Source organism: Procambarus clarkii, chromosome 23, assembly GCF_040958095.1.
Source record: "Procambarus clarkii isolate CNS0578487 chromosome 23, FALCON_Pclarkii_2.0, whole genome shotgun sequence".
NCBI lineage: Eukaryota > Metazoa > Arthropoda > Malacostraca > Decapoda > Cambaridae > Procambarus > Procambarus clarkii.
The window spans coordinates 8,010,334-8,032,435 of NC_091172.1; the positions used below are offsets into that span (position 1 = coordinate 8,010,334).

The following is a 22,102-nucleotide window of genomic DNA, read 5'->3' on the forward strand; positions in this document are numbered from 1 at the left end:
AGGGGAAAAAAATTAATCTAGAACAACGCAAATAAACGGAAATTACTTTATAAATTGAAGTATACTTAATTCAAAAATGCACTCGACTTAATCATATAATTGTTCCTACCGGCTCGCCGTACCACACCTAGCCTAGAGGCCACACCATCTAGGTTCCAACAGAGCGACACGCAGCTTTCAGCAACAATTATGACTAGGGACGACTCAACCTCCACTAAGTGTGCGATCACTTAGTTGTTGAATCGCTGCTAGGTAGGTTACTAGTCCGTCCCTCGGAGGCCGCAACGCCCTTCACGGATTACGTTTTTCCTAGCGTTTTGGGTCGTCTAATAACGCCCTCGGACTATCTACTGGCGTCCCACAGATATATCCGCCCCCGACAGCCCTCAAGGAACTGCTGTTGAGAGTATGGCGGCTCCCAACACCTCTGAATTAATTGCAATGGGTCGAGTATGGTACCCAGTCCAATCAACTCGGAGCGGTCTCCTTTTCAATAAATCTATTTTAACAGCCTAATCTTACTAACTAAACCTTAATCATATCAGCCCGCATGACCCAAGATTCGCCAATCCCCACTCAAACGCACTGTTGTGGGGCGCACTGCTAATCCTGGCCCGCGGCTGTCTCCTTAGCATCCGCGCACGTGTTCGAACGGCTAGACGCGTGAGCCTTTCAACAATTTCAAACAAAATTGTTGAAACCACCGCTGTGCACCATTGTAACACGGGTTTGGTTCCCTCTCTTTACTTCCTTCTTTCTACTCCCTCTACCCGTATTCTTACTTTTATTTCTAAACCAAGGGACTCCAAACCTTTTACCAAAGCCAACTCCACGCCACGTGGTCCTAAGACGATTGACCGACTTAGGATTCTACACCCAGTATGACGTGACCTAAGCTCTGAACAAAACCCTAGAGTCACCTCTGCTGCCACCACCAGACCAGTAATACAAGAGCAATGATCGAGGTCTGGATCGATCACGCTAATTAATCAACCTAGGGGCTTGATCCCCACTATAAACGATGACCTTGAGTGTGGAATAAATTACACGGTAATGATAATTCCGATTCGATGTTAGAATCGGCGCCCAATGCAACTCTGCCTCGTGTGGACCACGTGACCAGGACAAGTATACACATAAAACACATGGAAACAATAAAATGCAAATTAATAACAAATTTAATTTATTAAAAGAAAACTAAAACAAAATCTAAATATGTTCACTCCCTATCACTTTAACACTCCCTACTTGACCTGAGTGGCAAAGGAGAAGACTATTTCTATAATTAACAATAGCAACTATACCTTGGGCGACCCGCTAGATGTTTTGGCTGGTCTTGGGGAGAGGTAAGATGTTTGACCTCTTATCCCAGCTGCTCCCGTTTCCACACTGATCTCTCTCTTGTCTGGTCTACCCCAGACAGAGCATTGTATCCTTCCGCCTAGTCAGTCAAAGTTCTACCAAGTTACTAGCCAGGTTTAAGTTATAACAATTAACCTCTGTTGTACTTAATTGATCCAGACTGGTTGAATTATTTTACTGAATTAAATTACAAACATCTAACGGCAGAGCTGTTCCCGATCACAAAAATGGTTATTAAAACTTTGAGAAATATTAGACCTGTCAACCCCTGATGACCTATGACCGCCGGTCACTCCGCTTTAAAAGTTAGATCTGATTCGTGACGTCACTGATGGTGACTTAAACTCAATAATTAGAATACTCTTGATATTGTATCCAGTACTATTATACAATACAATTTTAATGCAAAATGAATAAAGGCTAATTTTCTCTAAATTACTGAATACTATAGGATGATTCATTATACGCAGCTTTGAACAAAGCGTCGGTTATTTCCACCGCGAATTCCCCTGGGGGTCAGGTCACCATGCGGCTCAGCTTCCCATTCTCTTTTGTCGATAAACCACTCTGGATAATTCTTACAACAGCCTAGTTTGTTACAGTGTGTGTGTGGGTGCTTGGTTGGTCGGGTGTGTGTGTGGGTGCTTGGTTGGTCGGGTGTGTGTGTGGGTGCTTGGTTGGTCGGGTGTGTGTGTGTGGGTGCTTGGTTGGTCGGGGGTGTGTGTGGGGGTGCTTGGTTGGTCGGGTGTGTGTGTGTGGGTGCTTGGTTGGTCGGGTGTGTGTGTGGGGGTGCTTGGTTGGTCGGGGGTGTGTGTGTGGGTGCTTGGTTGGTCGGGGGTGTGTGTGGGTGCTTGGTTGGTCGGGTGTGTGTGTGTGGGTGCTTGGTTGGTCGGGTGTGTGTGTGTGTGGGTGCTTGGTTGGTCGGGGGTGTGTGTGGGGGTGCTTGGTTGGTCGGGTGTGTGTGTGTGGGTGCTTGGTTGGTCGGGTGTGTGTGTGGGGGTGCTTGGTTGGTCGGGGGTGTGTGTGGGGGTGCTTGGTTGGTCGGGGGTGTGTGTGTGGGTGCTTGGTTGGTCGGGGGTGTGTGTGGGTGCTTGGTTGGTCGGGTGTGTGTGTGTGGGTGCTTGGTTGGTCGGGGGTGTGTGTGGGGGTGCTTGGTTGGTCGGGTGTGTGTGTGTGGGTGCTTGGTTGGTCGGGGGTGTGTGTGGGGGTGCTTGGTTGGTCGGGTGTGTGTGTGTGGGTGCTTGGTTGGTCGGGTGTGTGTGTGTGGGTGCTTGGTTGGTCGGGGGTGTGTGTGTGGGTGCTTGGTTGGTCGGGGGTGTGTGTGGGGGTGCTTGGTTGGTCGGGGGTGTGTGTGTGGGTGCTTGGTTGGTCGGGGGTGTGTGTGTGGGTGCTTGGTTGGTCGGGGGTGTGTGTGTGGGTGCTTGGTTGGTCGGGGGTGTGTGTGTGGGTGCTTGGTTGGTCGGGGGTGTGTGTGTGGGTGCTTGGTTGGTCGGGGGTGTGTGTGTGGGTGCTTGGTTGGTCGGGGGTGTGTGTGTGGGTGCTTGGTTGGTCGGGGGTGTGTGTGTGGGTGCTTGGTTGGTCGGGTGTGTGTGTGTGGGTGCTTGGTTGGTCGGGTGTGTGTGTGTGGGTGCTTGGTTGGTCGGGGGTGTGTGTGTGGGTGCTTGGTTGGTCGGGGGTGTGTGTGTGGGTGCTTGGTTGGTCGGGGGTGTGTGTGTGGGTGCTTGGTTGGTCGGGGGTGTGTGTGGGTGCTTGGTTGGTCGGGGGTGTGTGTGGGTGCTTGGTTGGTCGGGGGTGTGTGTGGGTGCTTGGTTGGTCGGGGGGGGGGGGTGCTTGGTTGGTCGGGGGTGTGTGTGGGTGCTTGGTTGGTCGGGGGGGTGTGTGGGTGCTTGGTTGGTCGGGGGTGTGTGGGTGCTTGGTTGGTCGGGGGGGGTGTGTGGGTGCTTGGTTGGTCGGGGGGGGGGGGTGTGGGTGCTTGGTTGGTCGGGTGTGTGGGTGTGGGTGCTTGCCTAGTCAGCGTGTACTCGCCTAGTTGTGCTTGCAGGGGTTGGGCTTCAGCTCTTTGGTTGCGTCTCTCAATTGTCACTCCGTACGTAAATCTGAGCCTATTGGGCTTTTATGATATCTATATTTGAAACTATCGGGATTCTACCTCCACCACCGCCTAGTGTATTCCATTTGTTAACTACTGACACTGAAAACATTTTTTTATAATATCTCTGTGGCTCATTTAGGTACTCAGGTTCCACCTGTGTCCCCATGTTCATGTTCCGCCCATGATAAATAGTTTGTCTTTGTCCACTCTGTCAGTTCCTCTGGGTATTTTGTAGGTGGTGATCATGCCTCTTGTCTTCCAGGCACGTGAGGTTTAATTTCCTTAGCTTTTCCTTGTAACTTATGCCTTTTAGCTCTGGGACTAGTATGGTGGCATATCTCAGAATCTTCTCTTTGTTTTGTGTTTAACTAGGTGTGGACTTCAGGCTGGAGCTGCATACATCAGGATTGGTCTGACATGTGGTATGCAAGGTTCTGAATGATCAACTTGTGTGGCATCTAACGAAGGATAATCTACATGAATTGCAGCTACCTACCTTGAACACACACTTGCAACTACATTCTGTTTTGCCTGGAATGTAACCAGATGTGTTGGGTTGAAGTCTTGAATGTCTTCTTTTCGGTTACCTTTCCATGATTCCACGGATCAACATCACAGTGGCCCGGTCTCTGACTAGGCCTCCTGGTTGGTGTTGGCCCAACTGGAGATGAAATGCCATTGAATAGTGTTTGCAACATACAGTACACGATGACGACACCATCCTACACTACATGCCAAGGTTCAAAATGTGTACCATTCACGTTACATGTTTCATTATCCAAAACGACATCAGATGTTCAGACGCCTCGGTCGGCCGAGCGGACAGCACGCTGGACTTGTGATCCTGTGGTCCTGGGTTCGATCCCAGGCGCCGGCGAGAAACAATGGGCAGAGTTTCTTTCACCCTATGCCCCTGTTACCTAGCAGTAAAATAGGTACCTGGGTGTTAGTCAGCTGTCACGGGCTGCTTCCTGGGGGTGGAGGCCTGGTCGAGGACCGGGCCGCGGGGACACTAAAGCCCCAAAATCATCTCAAGATAACCTCAAGATAGCCCCTTCCAAAATCCCACCGCTGCCGCCAGTGTTATGACCATTTAGTCGTAGGTGCAGTGGTTGACTGTCGCAACTGCCGGGTGCTTGGCTAAGAGGTTGTTAGCCAAGGGAGTCGAGGGGTACTTAGCCAAGAGGTCCGCTAAGATAGCGAGGATGGGCGTGCGGACACCGCCTGTTGAGACGAGATGGGTCTCAACGCCTCAGACCTATAACAATAGGTCTGAGACAATAGCGATAACAAGACCAATATTTTTAATGTTGATGTAGATTGTTGATGGTTGGAGCACACGACGTCTGTCTCGACTTCCCTTTGGTCAGAAATGGGGCTTTATAAGTGCCTGTCTTGAGTGTTCCAGGACCAGTAGTGTTGACCTGAAACTCTCACCTCAAGACCTGCTTCATGTCTAGCTCAGGAGGCAATACTGCGGAGAGCCTTGATACCATCTGTTGTATGCAACATGATCTTGAGAGCCTGTGTTGTATATTACATAGGTACGTGTTGTAGTGGAAACATTGTTATTAAAAGAGGTGGAGTGTGGCCAGCCAGGGAGGCAGCAAGAGGCGCCTCAGCACGAACAGGAAATAACGGTCACTCGTTACCTGCGCCTCACGTGACAAGCATCACAACCTTGAATTAAGACTGCAGCAGAATAAAGATTAACTCATGAGAAACGGTAGCAGAAGCTAGAATAACAGCAGCAGTAACAGCTGTGGCAGTAACAGCAGCAGTAACAGCAGCAGCAGGAGGAGGAGGAGGGTGAGCGGGGGTTAAGGACGTGTCAGACACTAGACAATGAAGACTGTGCTGGAGCAAGACTTGAGGGTGTCGAACCCTTCAAGTGAAAGATGAGGTACAAGCTGGCAACAAACTATACAACACTTGTACATGATGAAACCGTCCATGTGGAAGACGTTGGAACGAAATTAAACGTAGTAGTAAAACACAGTAGTAAAGGGCAGTAATGAAAGACAAGAGTAAAGTGCAATAGTAAAGAATAAATCTATTCCAGAGGGCGTCAGGTGAAGTGAAGCGTTACTGAGTCGGTCGTGTGTTGTCTTCATCCACCAGTAACTTGCCCCTCACCCACTCTCTCACCCACACCCACTCTCTCACCCCCACCCACTCTCTCACCCCCACCCACTCTCTCACCCCCACCCACTCTCTCACCCCCACCCACTCTCTCACCCCCCTCCCCCCTCAAACACACACACTCCCCCCACACACACTCCCTCCCCCACCATCTCTGATGGATTTAGTCATGCATGATAAACGTGATAGTTCATGGTCAGCCAAATACACCAGCAAAAGGAAGGCTGGGTAGACTGCATCTTCCTAGACTCTCCAGGAACATGTGACATTGTTCCTCGTGACAGCCTGGTGTACGTACGGGTGATAACTGGGAAGATGCTGAACTGTGGCAAACTCCAGAAGTGGCTGGTCAAATTGCTGGTAGAGTTCAACCCTAATAAGTGTAAGGTAACAAAGATGGGGTGAGAGTGGTAGGGGGTACCACTCTATTAATAAAACACCACACACACACACATCCCCAGGTACCTATTTACTGCTAGGTGAACAGGAGCATCAGGGTTAAAGAAACTCTTTAACTCGGGCCCTTAGGACAACGACCCCCCCGAGCGCTCTCCCACTCAGCCGCAAGGCCCCTGGGTGTGTGTTTTGGGAGGGAGGGGGGGCGGGGAACTTTCCACGCCGGGTCCCTTAATGCGATGTCTTTCGGGTCTTTCAACATTGGCTCTTTTCGCTTGTAGTCAGTTCCAGGTGCTCGCTGCCACTCTACTGCTGAAGTGTTCCTCACACTCCTGTGTCTACTTTCCATGTCTGGCCTTTAGCTATACTACTGCTGAATATAAACACATTTCTTGTATCTCGTAAAATTCCCTTATTATGTTCTATTTCGGGAGCTGTGTGTGTTGTCTCCTCTTTCTTCTGGTAGGATTAGGATCATTTTCTCCAGGTTATCTCCATAACTCGGTCCTCTAAATATTTGTACAAGTAATGTAGTAAATCGCCCTACTTTCTATTCGTTTTGTGTTTGAAGCTGGACTCCAGGTGATAGGGAAGGGGGGGGGTGCTGCATACTCAGAAACAGGTAGGACGTATGCTGTATACAGTGTTCAGTTTCATTATCGAATTTCCCGAGGGTGTCCTAGTGCTCTCCAGCTTAATATAACCTTCAGATGTGATTGTTTATATGCTTTCAGAGAACTTGTGTATCATGTCTACTCCCAGATTCCACAGTCTCTCGTTGACCCTTGCAAGCTCCTTTTTCATCATGGTGTCCCGACTGGCATCCCCAACCACTGTTGCTATGGTCTTGAGTTTGTAGTTACTTCACATACGTCTTCCTGGGCGCTCCTTGAGCCTCCTGCAGTCCCTTCCTTACCTTGACGCTGCCCTGACAACCTTGCATCAGTGAGGCTCAAGTGTCTACTGGAGCTCGACTAATGGCATTCACCCACTGAGATTGTTCTAACCGTAGCTCTTGTTAATGTGTTAAGTAGTTCCCAGCCAGATCTTCCTGCAGCAGTAACTCTTCCGTGACTGGAGGCAGGTGTGGGTGGTCCTGTAGGAGAGATGGTACGTGCTGCAGTTCACACTAAAGTCCTTTTTTTTTTATCTGTTCACGGACCACCCCGGCCCTCACGGCTCTTCTCCTGCCACGTCTCTACAAGGGAGTCGGTCGGCCGAGCGGACAGCACGCTGGACATGTGATCCTGTGGTCCCGGGTTCGATCCCGGGCGCCGGCCAAAAAAACAATGGGCAGAGTTTCTCCCTATGCCCCTGTTACCTAGCAGTAAATAGGTACCTGGGTGTTAGTCAGCTGTCACTGGCTGCTTCCTGGGGGTGGAGGCCTGGTCGAGGACCGGGCCGCGGGGACACTAAAAAGCCCCGAAATCATCTCAAGATAACCTCAAGATAAATCGCGTGTGCACGCGCACACTAACGCACATAGCCGCTTGCGCACGTACGTGTGTACACGTATACATGCACGATAATGTCTGTGCACACATACGCATGCACAATAATGTCCGTGAGTAGGAGAAAAGAAGACATAGACCGTTTGCATGTTCTGTGCAACATTGATGTTGCACAGATGTTGCAGTGTATATGTCTAGCATGATGATGATGAATGTTGCAAACGAAGGAAAGAGTGAAATGATGTAATGTTGCAAAGTGTCGGGGGGGGGGGGGGGGTTAAAAAATTTAAAAAATGAAAAAATTGGAAAAGTGTGTAAAGGATCGTTCAGTGACAGTATGTTTTTTTTCCGTAGATTGTACAATGGGTAGGAAGTTCCACTTTTAAGAGTGGAAGTGTACAGCGGGTAGGAAGATCTGTTTTGAGTGGTAGGAGCTACGTTAGTGTGTGCATGGAGTGTGAGAATAAGCAAGGATAATAATATGGCAAAGATTGATCAAAGTATGAAGATGTGAAATTAGAATAGGTATGAAGTATGAATAATATTAAATGACTGAAGAAAGTTCCATTGTTAACGTGTGCAGAAACAGATGATTCGTTAGCAGGATGTAGAAATTTCTCACGGGCCCAATGGAGAATTATTCTACTTCAGATCCTCTTTCACTCTCGCTCGACCCTCCTGAAGAACCACAGGTAATAACCATCTATCCCTGTTCCCTTCACACACTATCACTTTAACACATTGGGCATACATCTTGTACCAATTTCTCGCAGTACGAAGTGACCCTCCTCCGCCAGGACACTTGTGCTCTCCCCTTCTGAAGATCCACAACAAATGTCAGGATGATAGCGTCCCCCTCACACACCAAACACCCTCTCACCATGGACATACTAATCCAACTGTGTACCCACCTCCTTTGCACATGTACCCACATCCTCCCCCTGCTCCTCCCCACCCACTGTCAGCTCTCAATAACCTGTCAAATATTAATTCCTCTCATCCGGTCGTTCCTCCGTCCTTCCCCACAGCCCAGTAACCCATCCTCGGGTCGACCCCTTAGACGCATTCATAAATTTTAACATGCTGTTCATCCAAAACGGGAATTTTCTCAAATATAAATTAATATTATAATAGCATATTGTGCATATATAGGCATAGGTTAGGTTAAGTGTTTAGGTTCTGTTGGTGATTATTTGTAGTACGTGGGTGAAGCATTTACTGCTTTGTGGTTCGAACGAAATTTGTCAGCAAAGCACTTGTTCCGGAAGTGTTCGAACGAAATCAGTAGAGTCGTGTGTAAACCGTTTTTCATTCATAAACAGGGGGTTTGGCAGGTGCATGGAATCACTTTTAGATATTTGGAGGACAGGCTGATCCCAGACAGGACCTTTGTTCACTGGCTAAATGATCGTTTTTCTCTCCACAGTCGTTCAGTGCTCGCGAACTGTCAAATTACTTGGTAGGTCGGTCAGTCAGTCAGTCCATCAGTCAACTAGTCCGTCAGTCAGCCAGCCCACCTGCCAGTTAGTCGGTCTAAATCATCAGATGTTGTTTTTTAGTTTAACCTAAACTAATTTATGCACAACATGGGTGTAATATCGTGTCATACACCCAGAGAGCGAGTGATAAGGATATACACGTGTTTATATATTCGCTTGGAGTGAAAGAAAGACGGATATCTACTCTCATGATATTATCATTTAAAGATCTGCAAGTTTGCAATCTGTGCAACATCAAAGTTGCACACATCACACAGTCTGTTTCCCTTTCTCCTACTACCGTGCACACACAAGAACAACACCGCCTGCGCGCTCATAGCAACTTAGGCCTCAAGACGTGAAACTCGACCCGGGGCTCCCAAGTCTCTTGAGCTACAAGTACTCCAAATGCATCCTAGGAGACGACGACTCCCATTTATCGACGGCTAACAAAAAGAAGCGAGCGTATGAATGTGTGGTGTGGAGGTAGCGTAAGTACTCCAGTAATTGTGGCTATGCTGTTTTTCACTCGTCTCACATTGTCGTGGTCCTAAGTGAGGCCAGTGAGATTGGTCAATGTTCCTGATCGTGTCTGGTGCCGCCATTCAGAGCAAGACATCCCACAGGATGCCGGGTCTTGACCACACATGTTTGTGAAAGCATTTACAACACATGTCAGTTAACTATGCATGTAATTACTCCCAAGTATCATTTTGAGTGTCTAATTGTCCTTTGCGTACGGGAGTGGTCAGGCAGCCGTTCTTACTCGAGGTGGTCATATTGACAGTGCCAAGTTAGGCTACATTACGTCACTTGGATACGTCGGGAAGAAATATACTGTGCATAGATTAGCCTATGACACCTCTTAAAGTAAATACAGTTATCCCCATTTCCATGTGTATATGTTTTCGTTTTATGTTTCATAAATTAGATGTTAAGCACTTTGTGTTTCGGGAAAAATCTTTCTGCCTCGTTTGCAAACTTGCCGTATTGGCTCAACAAACGATTCCTCTGCCGATTTACTAGCCATGTCAGTCAATTTGAGTAACCGAAATCTGATTTCCCTGCACCACCACCAGTTGGCGATCAGACACCACCAATATCTGGCAAAATCTCGTAGAGATCTTGTGCCGTGGCTCTAGGAATTTTATGATGTTGATAATTACTGTGAGCGGCTTGCACGCCAGTCCTAGCCTAGCTACAGTGCTGCTGCTACGTTGCAGTGATCTCGGCGCATCCCCCCTCCCACACACACATACTAACTATCTAACTAACTCTGGCGCACGAGCGGGAAGAGGTCACAACGCTGCACACTAGCGTGGTCACTTACCTATATATTAGTTTACCTTTTTGTTGCAGCGTTAGTGTAGAGGGTGCCATGGCTGGGTGGAGCAGGGGGTGTGGGCTGGCGAGGGAGGTGTAGGCCTCCTAGGAGAGAGGCAGGGTGGGAGAGAGGCTTGGTGTGGTACGGTGACGTCATGAGGTTGACCACAACTCGCCTGGTGGCGGGTAAAGCAGCAGACGCCACAAACCTTGAGACGTGAGTGTTGACACTTCAACATGTTACACAAACACTCCCTCCTACACCAGGCTGCAGAGGATTGTACAAAAGCTACCGGTGTTGCTTATGTCGGAGTGCATTAGTACACGAGTGGTGGTGGTGTGTTCTGGCGCTCTGCACATCTCTCGCACGCACGCAAGCGCGCACACCAAAAGGAATCTACTATGTAGAAGGTGGTGGTGAACAAAATACTAACAGGAATCGACCAAATTGACAGGAACGCCTGAAACCAGCAACTTCCCGAACAAGGGGACACATATTCAAGCTACAAAAGCAGAGGTACCGAAAAAATATTATAAAAATTTGTTTTGCAAACAGTGGTAGACGGTTGGAACAAAATGAGGTGGTGGTGGCGGCCAAAACCGTCAATAGCTTCAAAGTGTTATACGACAAAGAGTACTGGGAAGACGGAACACCACGAGCATAGCTCTCATCCTGTAACTACACTTAAGGTAATTACACACGCACACGCAGGTACTATGGTACTATGGTAAGGTATTCTGCCTTTCACACAATACATTATAGAAGACTAATGCATAAGCTGGAGATGCAGGCAGGAGTGAAAGGGGCGGCACTATATTGGATCAGGTAATACCTAAGCAACAGAAGACAACTATTGACTGTGAGGGGTGAAGTCTCAGACTGGCGAGGCGTCACTAGTGTACTCCCAAAGGGTTCAGTCCTTGGACCTGTCCTGTTGTGATGTGTAAATGATCTTCAAGATGGTATAGACTCATTCTTCTCAATGTTTGTTGATGCAAATTTTTGTAGGAGGATTAAGACCAAGGAAGATAGCATGAGGCTACAAGATGATCTAGATAAACTGAAGGAATGGAGCAATAAATGGCTACTTAAGTTCAACCCAAGTAAACGTTAGGTAATGAAACTAGTTGTTGTTAATAACTAGTTGTTAATAATGGGTTAATAAATTTAGAATTATCTCTAATTGGCTCAATTTTATCACAGCCTAAGATGTATGTTCTAGTGTATCAGTCTTTGTCCATACACTTTACTTCATCAAGATCCCAGAGATGCTTGTAGTCAAGTCTTATTTCAGCTGTGAGAACGTCTGTTAGTGTGCTGTGTTACTTGCCCCATATACTTTTGTTTGGCACGTCTCCCTGTGATGACCCAGACTGGTAGCACTCAATTATTGACAATGAAGTAGACAGCTGAATTATTTTCGACTTCCTTCGCTGACTACTAGCATTAAATAGCTTATGTGAAGGTTGTGCCTATTGTTCCGGGTCGAGTAAATTGCAGTTTATTTGTAGGTGTGTATTTTTTTTTTTTTGAGATATATACAAGATTTGTTACATTCTTGTACAGCCACTAGTACGCGTTGCGTTTCGGGCAGGTCCTTAATCCTACGGTCCCTGGAATACGATCCCCTGCCGCGAAGAATCGTTTTTTCATCCAAGTACACATTTTACTGTTGCGTTAAACAGAGGCTACAGTTAAGGAATTGCGCCCAGTAAATCCTCCCCGGCCAGGATACGAACCCATGACATAGCGCTCGCGGAACGCCAGGCGAGTGTCTTACCACTACACCACGGAAACTGCAGGAGTATTCACCTAGTTGTGGTTGCGGGGGTTGAGCTCTGGCTCTTTCGGCCCGCCTCTCAACTGTTACTATTTTTTCTCTTCCCCCCCTCCCCCCCCCCCACCCCACACACACTGGATGCAGCCCGTAACAGCTGTCTAACTCCCAGGTATCTATTTACTGCTAGGTAACAGGGGCACCAGGGTGAAAGAAACTGTTCATTTTGTCTCTGCCATCACCGGGGATCGAACCCGTACCCTAGGATTACGAGTCCAGAACGATGTCCACTCAGCTATCAGGCCTCCGCATGTGCGTGCGTGCTGCACACACGGGTGGATGTGCCCATGCTAGCCCCTACGAGAGTCCGCAGCGCCACACCATGATGGGGGGAGGTGGCCCAGCACCACACCATGGTGGGGGAGGTGGCCCAGCGCCACACCATGGTGGGGGAGGTGGCCCAGCACCACACCATGGTGGGGGGAGGTGGCCCAGCACCACACCATGGTGGGGGAGGTGGCCCAGCGCCACACCATGGTGGGGGAGGTGGCCCAGCACCACACCATGGTGGGGGGGAGGTGGCCCAGCACCACACCATGGTGGGGGAGGTGGCCCAGCGCCACACCATGGTGGGGGAGGTGGCCCAGCACCACACCATGGTGGGGGGAGGTTGCCCAGCGCCACACCATGATGGGGGGAGGTGGCCCAGCGCCACACCATGGTGGGGGGAGGTGGCCCAGCACCACACCATGATGGGGGGAGGTGGCCCAGCGCCACACCATGATGGGGGGAGGTGGCCCAGCGCCACACCATGATGGGGGGAGGTGGCCCAGCGCCACACCATGATGGGGGGAGGTGGCCCAGCGCCACACCATGATGGGGGGAGGTGGCCCAGCACCACACCATGGTGGGGGAGGTGGCCCAGCGCCACACCATGGTGGGGGAGGTGGCCCAGCGCCACACCATGGTGGGGGAGGTGGCCCAGCGCCACACCATGGTGGGGGAGGTGGCCCAGCGCCACACCATGGTGGGGGAGGTGGCCCAGCGCCACACCATGGTGGGGGAGGTGGCCCAGCGCCACACCATGGTGGGGGAGGTGGCCCAGCGCCACACCATGGTGGGGGAGGTGGCCCAGCGCCACACCATGGTGGGGGAGGTGGCCCAGCGCCACACCATGGTGGGGGAGGTGGCCCAGCGCCACACCATGGTGGGGGAGGTGGCCCAGCGCCACACCATGGTGGGGGAGGTGGCCCAGCGCCACACCATGGTGGGGGAGGTGGCCCAGCGCCACACCATGGTGGGGGAGGTGGCCCAGCGCCACACCATGGTGGGGGAGGTGGCCCAGCGCCACACCATGGTGGGGGAGGTGGCCCAGCGCCACACCATGGTGGGGGAGGTGGCCCAGCGCCACACCATGGTGGGGGAGGTGGCCCAGCGCCACACCATGGTGGGGGAGGTGGCCCAGCGCCACACCATGGTGGGGGAGGTGGCCCAGCGCCACACTATGATGGGGGAGGTGGCCCAGCGCCACACCATGGTGGGGGAGGTGGCCCAGCGCCACACCATGGTGGGGGAGGTGGCCCAGCGCCACACCGACCACCAGGAAGTTTGGAAGTCACTCGGGGGTCGTGACCTCTCACCTGTCTCACTTGGCGTGACGGCATCTTGTTAGCGGCAGTCACTGCACACCCGCCCGGATCCCCCCCCCCCACACCCGGCCGGATCCCCCCCCCCACACCCGGCCGGTCCCCCCCACCCGGCCGGATCCCCCCCCTCCCCACACCCGGCCTGATCCCCCCCCCTCCCCACACCCGGCCTGATCCCCCCCCCTCCCCACACCCGGCCTGATCCCCCCCTCCCCAAACCCGGCCTGATCCCCCCCTCCCCACACCCGGCCGGTTCCCCCCCCACTCCCGGCCGGATCCCCCCCCCCCACTCCCGGCCGGATCCCCCCCCCACTCCCGGCCGGATTCCCCCCCCCCCACTCCCGGCCGGATCCCCCCCCCACACCCGGCCGGATCCTCCGTCCCCCCACACCCGGCCTGAACCCCCCTTTCCCCCCCACACCCGGCCGGACGCACGCCACCGGCAGGCCACAAGGAAACATTATGAATGAATGGGGTCATGAATCTAGGAGACCCGCAATGGAGGAGGGCGAGGTGATGACGGGGGCACGGGATTTGGGGGGACGTGAGGGGGTGTAGGGGACGGGGTGGGAATTTTGGGAGGAACGTGTAGAGGGGGGGGGGGGGGGGGGTGAGAACGCGGAGGAGGGTTTCAGTGGGAGGGGTACTGGGAGAAGAGTCGCGGGTACTGGTTGACCGGGAGGGGAAAGCAGGTATAGTGGAGGGACACGGAGGAAGTATTTTCTGACGTTCGAATTCTTTGTCGAATCTGGCCTTAAAGTTGTGGATGGAGGTGGCGTTCCAATTGTATACCACCCGTGCTGGATACGGACGTGTCCTCACAAGTCTAAGACTTCCTGAGAGATTTACTGCTACTCTCTGCAGCTTTATAGACAACAGAACTGCTAGGCTTAATATCGGCAGCTACTTGGGTGATAGAACTGAAAAGTGGAGTACCACAAGGAAGCTGCCTCTCCTCTACTCTATTAAACACACATACAGGTGACCTACCCCAACATGGAGAATACATCACATACGCTGACGATGTCACCCTAATAATATGCCAACCGGGACCATCTAAGCCGCTACTAGCCGACAAGACCAAGGCAGCAATTGAATCCATAAAAAACTTTGAGATAATACACATTGCAAAAAGAAACCCAGACCCCATTATCCTTGACAACAGTCCGATCCAATATGCGGAGGTAGGCAGAATACTGGGACTTATGATCAATAGAACAGGGATAAAAATTCACGTAAGGGACCGACTAAACAAAGCCAAAGCAGCCTTAGGAAAACTGAGATTCCGAAGTCTCGGTACTAACATTGATACATCTATATATGGCTCTAGTTCGGCCGCATCTAGAGTATCCCCCAGTACCACTACACACCTTAAAGAAAACTAACATGCAGAAACTGCAAGCAGAGCAAAATAAGGCGCTAAGGAGAGCAGCAAAACACCGTCCACCATATGATCAGACAATCTGGAGCTCCAGGAGCTCCTGAACATACAGCCACTAAACATCAGACTGCAACACCAAGCCATCATGGCGTGGAACACCATCGAAATGTTAGAGGACCCAATGTTAGAAAGATTGCTCCAAGATGAGACGCCCCACTCCCACAGCTGGTGGCCCAAGATGAGACGCCCCGCTCCCACAGCTGGTGGCCCAAGATGAGACGCCCCACTCCCACAGCTGGTGGCCCAAGATGAGACGCCCCACTCCCACAGGTGGTGGCCCAAGATGAGACGCCCCGCTCCCACAGCTGGTGGCCCAAGATGAGACGCCCCGCTCCCACAGCTGGTGGCCCAAGATGAGACGCCCCGCTCCCACAGCTGGTGGCCCAAGATGAGACGCCCCGCTCCCACAGGTGGTGGCCCAAGATGAGACGCCCCGCTCCCACAGCTGGTGGCCCAAGATGAGACGCCCCGCTCCCACAGCTGATGGCCCAAGAGCCTCGATTCACTACATGAAAACCCCGCCCCACAGTACATAATTCCCAGATGAAACACCGGCCAGAATTACCCCAATAATTGGAAAAAAATTAGTATATGTGTGTATTTGTATGTATATGTATAAGTGTATATATGTATAAATAAATCAATATACTAATAAAAATAAATAGCCTTAAAACAGAACATGTGTGGAAACATCAGGGTGTGTATATATGAATGCCACACAGTATTCATCTATAGACATCCACATATGGTGAAACACATGTGAAGAACCCCTCACACACTCACAGCTCCCTGACACGAGAGAGCAAGCTTAGCTGCCAACACCCACACATCGTGTCAGCAAGGCGGACAGCCCGCCAGCTTTCACACTGTATTTCCCACTTCCAAACTTTCCTTCACCTATGCCTCTCCTTCCTCTTTACTCTCCCCCCCCCCAAAAAAAAAAATAATAAAATAAAATAAGGTCTGGCCTCTAGCCGGGCTTGGGGAGTAGAACTCCCAGAACTTACTCCGGGTACACTGGTGATTGGAGGGGGTTGGGGATCGTGGTGGGGGAGGGTGATGGTAGTGGGGCTCGTGGTGGGGGCTGCAGAAGATCAGTCACCTGTCTGTTGACGTATGTGGTTGGAGGTCGGGCACGTGACAATCGTTCGTGACCACCTCCAGTGTGGTGACGGGGTTGGCCGCGTTCTTGAATTTTGTCCACTGACCATTTCAGTGTAAAAGCTTTAACACAGAGGCTGCCATGTGTCATAAATAAGGTGTGTTTGTGTGTGTGTGTGTGTGTGTGGAGGGGGGGGGGGCAGGGGACACTGTGTGTTGCGTAGAGACGGTGACACACTCGTCCAGTGTATTGACTACCAGTACACACTACCTGGACGGCTGCCTCCCACTCGCCCCTCCCTCTCTCTCTCTTTCTCTCTTTCTCTCTTTCTCTCTTTCTCTCTTTCTCTCTTTCTCTCTTTCTCTCTTTCTCTCTTTCTCTCTCTTTCTCTCTTTCTCTCTTTCTCTCTTTCTCTCTTTCTCTCTCTTTCTCTTTCTCTCTCTCTCTCTCTCTCTCTTTCTCTTTCTCTCTTTCTCTCTTTCTCTCTTTCTCTCTTTCTCTCTCTCTCTCTCTTTCTCTTTCTCTTTCTCTCTCTCTCTTTCTCTCTTTCTCTCTTTCTCTCTTTCTCTCTTTCTCTCTTTCTCTCTTTCTCTCTTTCTCTCTTTCTCTCTCTCTCTCTCTCTCTTTCTCTCTTTCTCTCTTTCTCTCTTTCTCTCTTTCTCTCTTTCTCTCTTTCTCTCTTTCTCTCTTTCTCTCTTTCTCTCTTTCTCTCTTTCTCTCTTTCTCTCTTTCTCTCTTTCTCTCTCTCTCTGTGTCTCTGTGTGTCTGTGTGTGTGCGTCTCTCTCTCTCAGGCGAAGGGAGCAGAAGTCTGAACACCCTGTACAATCTGGGAGGTGATATCCTGCAAGAGTCAAATAGAGAGAAAGATCTGGGGATTGATATCACACCGAACCTATCCCCAGAGGCCCACATCAAAAGGATATCAGTGGCATACGCTAGCTTGGCCAACATGGGAATTGCCTTTAAAAACTTGTGTAAGGAATCCAGACGATGCCTTAATCGACTGAGCTACGACATGGTAAAAGAATTGCAACCGGGAAATCATCAATGAAGTAAGGGCGAAGAGGTAGAACAGTCTATTGACATAGCTCGGGTGCATGGGGGAAATTGCGTAAAACCCTGGTTTGTGTGTCTGAGAGACTGCAGGATCCGTTGGTAAATAAGGATGATTTCCAGGTTGCAATTCTTTTACCATGTCGTAGCTCAGTCGATTAAGGCAGCGTCTGGGATCCTCTCGGACGTAGGTTGTGTAAGGAATCGTTCAGGACCCTGTATACCACCTATGTCAGACCAATTCTGGAATATGTAGCTCCAGCCTGGAGTCTATACCTAGTTGAACACAAGACAAAGTTAGAGAAGATTCAGAGGTATGCAACCAGACTAGTCCCGGAACTTAGAGGTATGAGCTACGAGGAAAGGCTAAGGGAACCGAATCTTACATCCCTGGAAAACAGAAGAGTAGGAGAGACATGATAACCACCTACAAAATTCACAGGGGAATTGACAGGGTGGACAAAGACAAACTCTTTAGCACGGGTGGGACACGAACAAGGGGACACAGGTGGAAACTTAGTTCCCAAATGAGCCACAGGGACGTTAGAAAGAACTCTTTCAGTGTCAGAGTAGTTAACTGATGGAATGCATTAGGCAGTGATATGGTGGAGGCTGACTCCATACACAGTTTAAAATGTAGATATGATAGAGCCCAATAGGCTCAGGAATCTGTACACCAGTTGATTGACAGTCGAGAGGCGGGACCAAAGAGCCAGAGCTCAACCCCCCCCCCCCCCGCAAACACAACTAGGCGAGTACACGCGCGCGCGCACACTCGACTCGACTGTTCAGTATTAATTCGTACATACATAAACACTGTTGTTACCCAGAATATCATTGATTACCACCTTGGTCGCCCTCAGTGCCACTAGACCCACCTGGAGGACTGTGACGGGCTCTGGCGTGACGGGCTCTGGCGTGACGGGCTCTGGCGTGACGGGCTCTGGCGTGACGGGCTCTGGCGTGACGGGCTCTGGCGTGACGCGCTCTGGCGTGACGCGCTCTAGCGTGACGGGCTCTGGCGTGACGCGCTCTGGCGTGACGCGCTCTAGCGTGACGGGCTCTGGCGTGACGGGCTCTGGCGTGACGGGCTCTGGCGTGACGGGCTCTGGCGTGACGGGCTCTGGCGTGACGGGCTCTGGCTCATAATACTGTATGAGCTGTCTTAGGCCTAATATAGTACATGTGTGTTTTATATTATTGTTGAAGATTGGTTTTTAATCTTTATTTCTCGCTCTATTAAATGATTAATAGAAAATGCGGTCTTTTTGAGGGGTCCACTAGTATATATTGGCACGTTAGCCCAAACAGTTGATAAACAGCCCGGCTCCTGTGCCAGGTAAGTCCACTACGGGCTCACCATAGCCCGTGCTACTTGGAACTTGTTCAGAGTAGCTGAATCTATAACAACAAAAAACAGTTGAAATAATACTATCATTTTAGAATAGGATGGATTATCGAGGTCCTCCCTAGCACAACTACAGTCCTACTGCAGGATGCCATCCACAACAATTGTCTAGCTCCTAGATACCCATTTTACTGGTTGGTGAACCTACCTGGAACATACCTGAAGAGGGTCTCTGGAGTTCTACTCCCCGATCCCGACTTGGGGCCAGGCTAGACTTGTGATAACTTGGTCATCACAAGTTGCTTGTATGCGGCTGCTGCTTGTCGTGGTCCGCAGGCCCCACACATCCACTACAACCCGGTTGGTCCAGCACTTCTTGCAAGAACTTGTCTAAGTGCTTCTTGAAGACATCCACCTTTGTTTGGGTAATATTTAATGTTTGCTGAAAGTATTGAACAGCCGTGGGGCTCTGATAGTGTTCCCTGATTGTACCTATGGCGCACCTACTCCTCCCTGGTTCTATTCTGCATTTCCTTCCGTGTCTTTCGTTCTAGAATGCTATTGTTCTACTGTGCAAATTTGGAGCCTGGCCCTCCAGTGTCTTCCATGTATATATAATTTGATTTCTTTCTCGTCTCCTTTCCAGAGTACATTTTGAGACGGTCCCAATAATTCAGATGTTTTATAGTTTTTATGCGTGCCGTGTATGTTCTCTGTATTTCCGCTATTTCAGAAATCTTTCCCACTCTGAAATGGAAAGTCGGTACTGAGCAGTACTCCAGACGGGACAGCACCAGTGATGTAAATAATATTAACATTGCTAATGGGTCTCAGGATTTGACCGTTCTTATGATCCATCCTATAATTTTCCTGGCTGCCGCTATATTTGCTCGGTTATGTTCACTAAATGTCACGTCGTCAGACGTCATAATTCCCAGATCTTTTGCATGGTGCTTTCCCTCTATAAGTAAGGCTCATTGTGTCCTGTACTCAGTAATTCATTTGAATTCCTAGTTTCCACAATATCTTAAGTACCTGAAACTTGTCACAATAAAACATGTTATTTTCCGTTGCCCAGTTGAAGACTATTAATATATGCATGTTTTTCAGTGTCATTTACAGAGGGAATGTCATACTGATTTTTCTATCAGCAAAGGATGACACGAAGCTGTTACTAGTATTTTTGTCTATATTCGAGATAAGAATGAGAAATAGCGGGGGGCAAGGGCTGTGTCCTGGGGTACAGAGCTTTTTACATTACTTGAACTTGATCTTATTTGATTGACTTACTCTTTGCATTCTGTTTGACAAAAAGTTGAAACTCCAACGCCCCACTTTACCAGTTTTTCCTATTGATCTCATTTTATGGGTCGTTTTGTATTACTGTGGAGAAGTGTGACCACGGAGTGATCACACTTATATATAATATGATATACGTCATATTATATCACTTATATAGTGTTGTCACTCCAGACCGACAACCAGAGCGCAACTCCATATAGTCTCCCGAGACTGATGGATACCTACACTTTTCTGGGGTTTGGACGTCATTCATAAAGAAGTTCTTGATCTTCCACTTTCATATTGCTTATTGGGGGTGATGAACATGGCCTTTTAGGATTTCACCAATTTCTTTGTCATCGTCTGTGTACGAACACATTGAAAGGTTCAATACTGGTGTAAGATTTTTATTGTCATCTCGCATATGTGAAAATTGTTTGATTTCTCTATCTCTCTTGTCTATAGCATTCTGTTCCAATGCCTCAGACTAGTATGACCAATTCAGCGTCTGCTCTTTTTCTTCGATTTCCCTGTTTATTTATGTCGTTGTTGTGAAAGTCGTGTCTGGTTGAGCATTTCTGGGATTTTTTCCTTCTGTACAGTCTGCCTTCTCCTGAAGCTATTTTTTCCTAATAATTACCTTACCTTTCCAAGCCATTTTTTGTCAAGTGTAGCACCGAGCCGTCTGCGTCTCTAGTGATGAGTCGCCTGTGTTCATATTTATCCATATAATGGCAGTATTTTGCAGGCACACTTGATAAATTACATGACAGGGAAACTTGGACATGTAAAGTGGTTGGATAACACAGCATTGTAGTTTCACATGCAGTTCTTGTCATGTCTCTCGTCACAACTTACCGGTCTCCGTGGTGTAGTGGTAAGACACTCGCCTGGCGTTCCGCGAGCGCTTTGTCATGGGTTCGTATCCTGGCCGGGGAGGATTTACTGGGCGCAAATCCTTAACTGTAGCCTCTGTTTAACTCAACAGTAAAATGAGTACTTGGTTGTAAAAGCCATTCTTCGCGGCAGGGGATCGTATTCCAGGACCTGCCCGAAACGCTACGCGTACTAGTGGCTGTATATATCTATGCCTTGTATATATCTCAAAAAAAAAACAAAAAAACATACAAAAAAACACTATTGAGATGTTTTGACCAAAATGCTTTGCGTAATAATGGCTTCATTAGTATGTACATTATACTACATACAGAAAACACAATAGCGTGATGTATCAAATGAACAAATCCACAAGGGCCATGATGAGGATTCGAACCTACGTCCGAGAGCATCCCAGACGCTGCCTTAATCGACTGAGCTACTGTGTTCATTAGTATGTGTAACGCCCGTCCCCTCCAATTGTACATTACTCTTATCTTCTTTGTACACAGTCTTCTGAATAAACATTGTTCACGATAATAATAATAATTAATAATGTGTGGTAAGCACTTGCTCCTAAGGTCCGCTCAGAAAACACTCCGTATTCCAAAATTCTTGTGCTTCGTAACTCGGTTGGCTTCGTTCTCGATTCATGTTGAGGGATCCCGGGTTCACTTTCCGGGCGGGGAGGAAGATGCAGGAGTTCGACCATGGGGGGGGGGGGGCATTGGTAGAAACCTAAAGTATATCAAAATCAAATCAAAAGCAAAATGTTTATTCAGGTAAAAGTACATAAATAGAATTTTACAAACATAATGTTGGGTTTATAGATAGAGCTAGTATATAAAATACCTAGAGCCGCCAATACGCACAGCGTTTCGGGCAAGATGTGGGAAAAAACCCACTTAGAGTAAAGCTTAATACTAATTGAGATTAAAGTATAAATTGTGCAGAAAAACAGGGGGAAGGGAGGGCGGAACGTGGCAGAAATCAGCAAATATACAACTTGGTCAACAAACATTATTGTATGAAAATGTCAACCCATGTCTTGCTAATTAGGGGGTAAGGTAGGTTACATGGCGTTAATTAGGTAGTACTTTGTTTTACTCTTAAACTGGTTGAGAGAGGCACAGCCTTTGACATGATTGGAAAGGTCATTCCACATTCTGGGTCCCTTGATTTGTAGAGCATTTTTAGTTTGGGTAAGGCGCACTCTTGGAATTTCAAATAGGTATTTGTTTCTGGTGTGGTGCTCATGGGTTCTTACAACCTTCCAAGAAGCGTTTAAGGTCAGGATTGGCATTACAGTTCAGAGTTTTAAATATATAGAGT

General features: G+C 49.3%; 3 protein-coding genes across 8 annotated transcripts in view; 2 read left to right on the forward strand and 1 right to left on the reverse strand.

Annotated features, from left to right (window-relative positions):
- Oatp26F (Organic anion transporting polypeptide 26F) overlaps nt 1-22,102 on the forward strand; it is a 152,677-nt gene that overhangs the window by 83,877 nt on the left and 46,698 nt on the right. Inside the window, exon 1 of one of the 6 annotated variants that reach the window (XM_069329853.1) lies at nt 9,268-9,412. The exons of 3 other annotated variants lie outside the window; for them this stretch is intronic. The gene's annotated coding sequence lies outside the window, so the exon portion shown is untranslated. Of the gene's footprint in view, nt 1-9,267; nt 9,413-10,508; nt 10,762-10,910; nt 10,935-22,102 lie in introns of those variants that run through there. 2 more of the 6 variants (XM_069329852.1, XM_069329854.1) reach the window with 2 other exon arrangements.
- LOC138367669 (ribosome-binding protein 1-like) lies at nt 12,927-13,694 on the forward strand. The gene has a single exon (XM_069329627.1). The coding sequence runs from the start codon at nt 12,927-12,929 to the stop codon at nt 13,692-13,694; it is 768 nt and encodes a 255-aa protein (XP_069185728.1).
- Nucleotides 17,000-20,733, reverse strand: LOC138367670 (cell division protein ZipA-like). The gene is made up of 4 exons (XM_069329628.1): nt 20,540-20,733; nt 18,626-18,666; nt 18,144-18,436; nt 17,000-17,053 (listed from the first exon to the last, which is right to left on the reverse strand). The coding sequence occupies exons 1-4, from the start codon at nt 20,731-20,733 to the stop codon at nt 17,000-17,002; spliced, it is 582 nt and encodes a 193-aa protein (XP_069185729.1).

What these genes read in the sequence shown, in the direction of transcription:
- LOC138367669 (XM_069329627.1), top strand. Translation starts at nt 12,927, where the DNA reads ATGGTGGGGGAGGTGGCCCAGCGCCACACCATGGTGGGGGAGGTGGCC.
- LOC138367670 (XM_069329628.1), bottom strand. Translation starts at nt 20,733, where the DNA reads ATGACAAGAACTGCATGTGAAACTACAATGCTGTGTTATCCAACCACT. An exon ending in ACAAAAAATGGCTTGGAAAG is followed by an intron (nt 18,667 to 20,539) that starts GTAAGGTAATTA and finishes TTGTTGTTATAG; the next exon opens with ATTCAGCTACTCTGAACAAG. An exon ending in AGCCCGTCACAGTCCTCCAG is followed by an intron (nt 17,054 to 18,143) that starts GTGGGTCTAGTG and finishes TGACTCTTGCAG; the next exon opens with GATATCACCTCCCAGATTGT.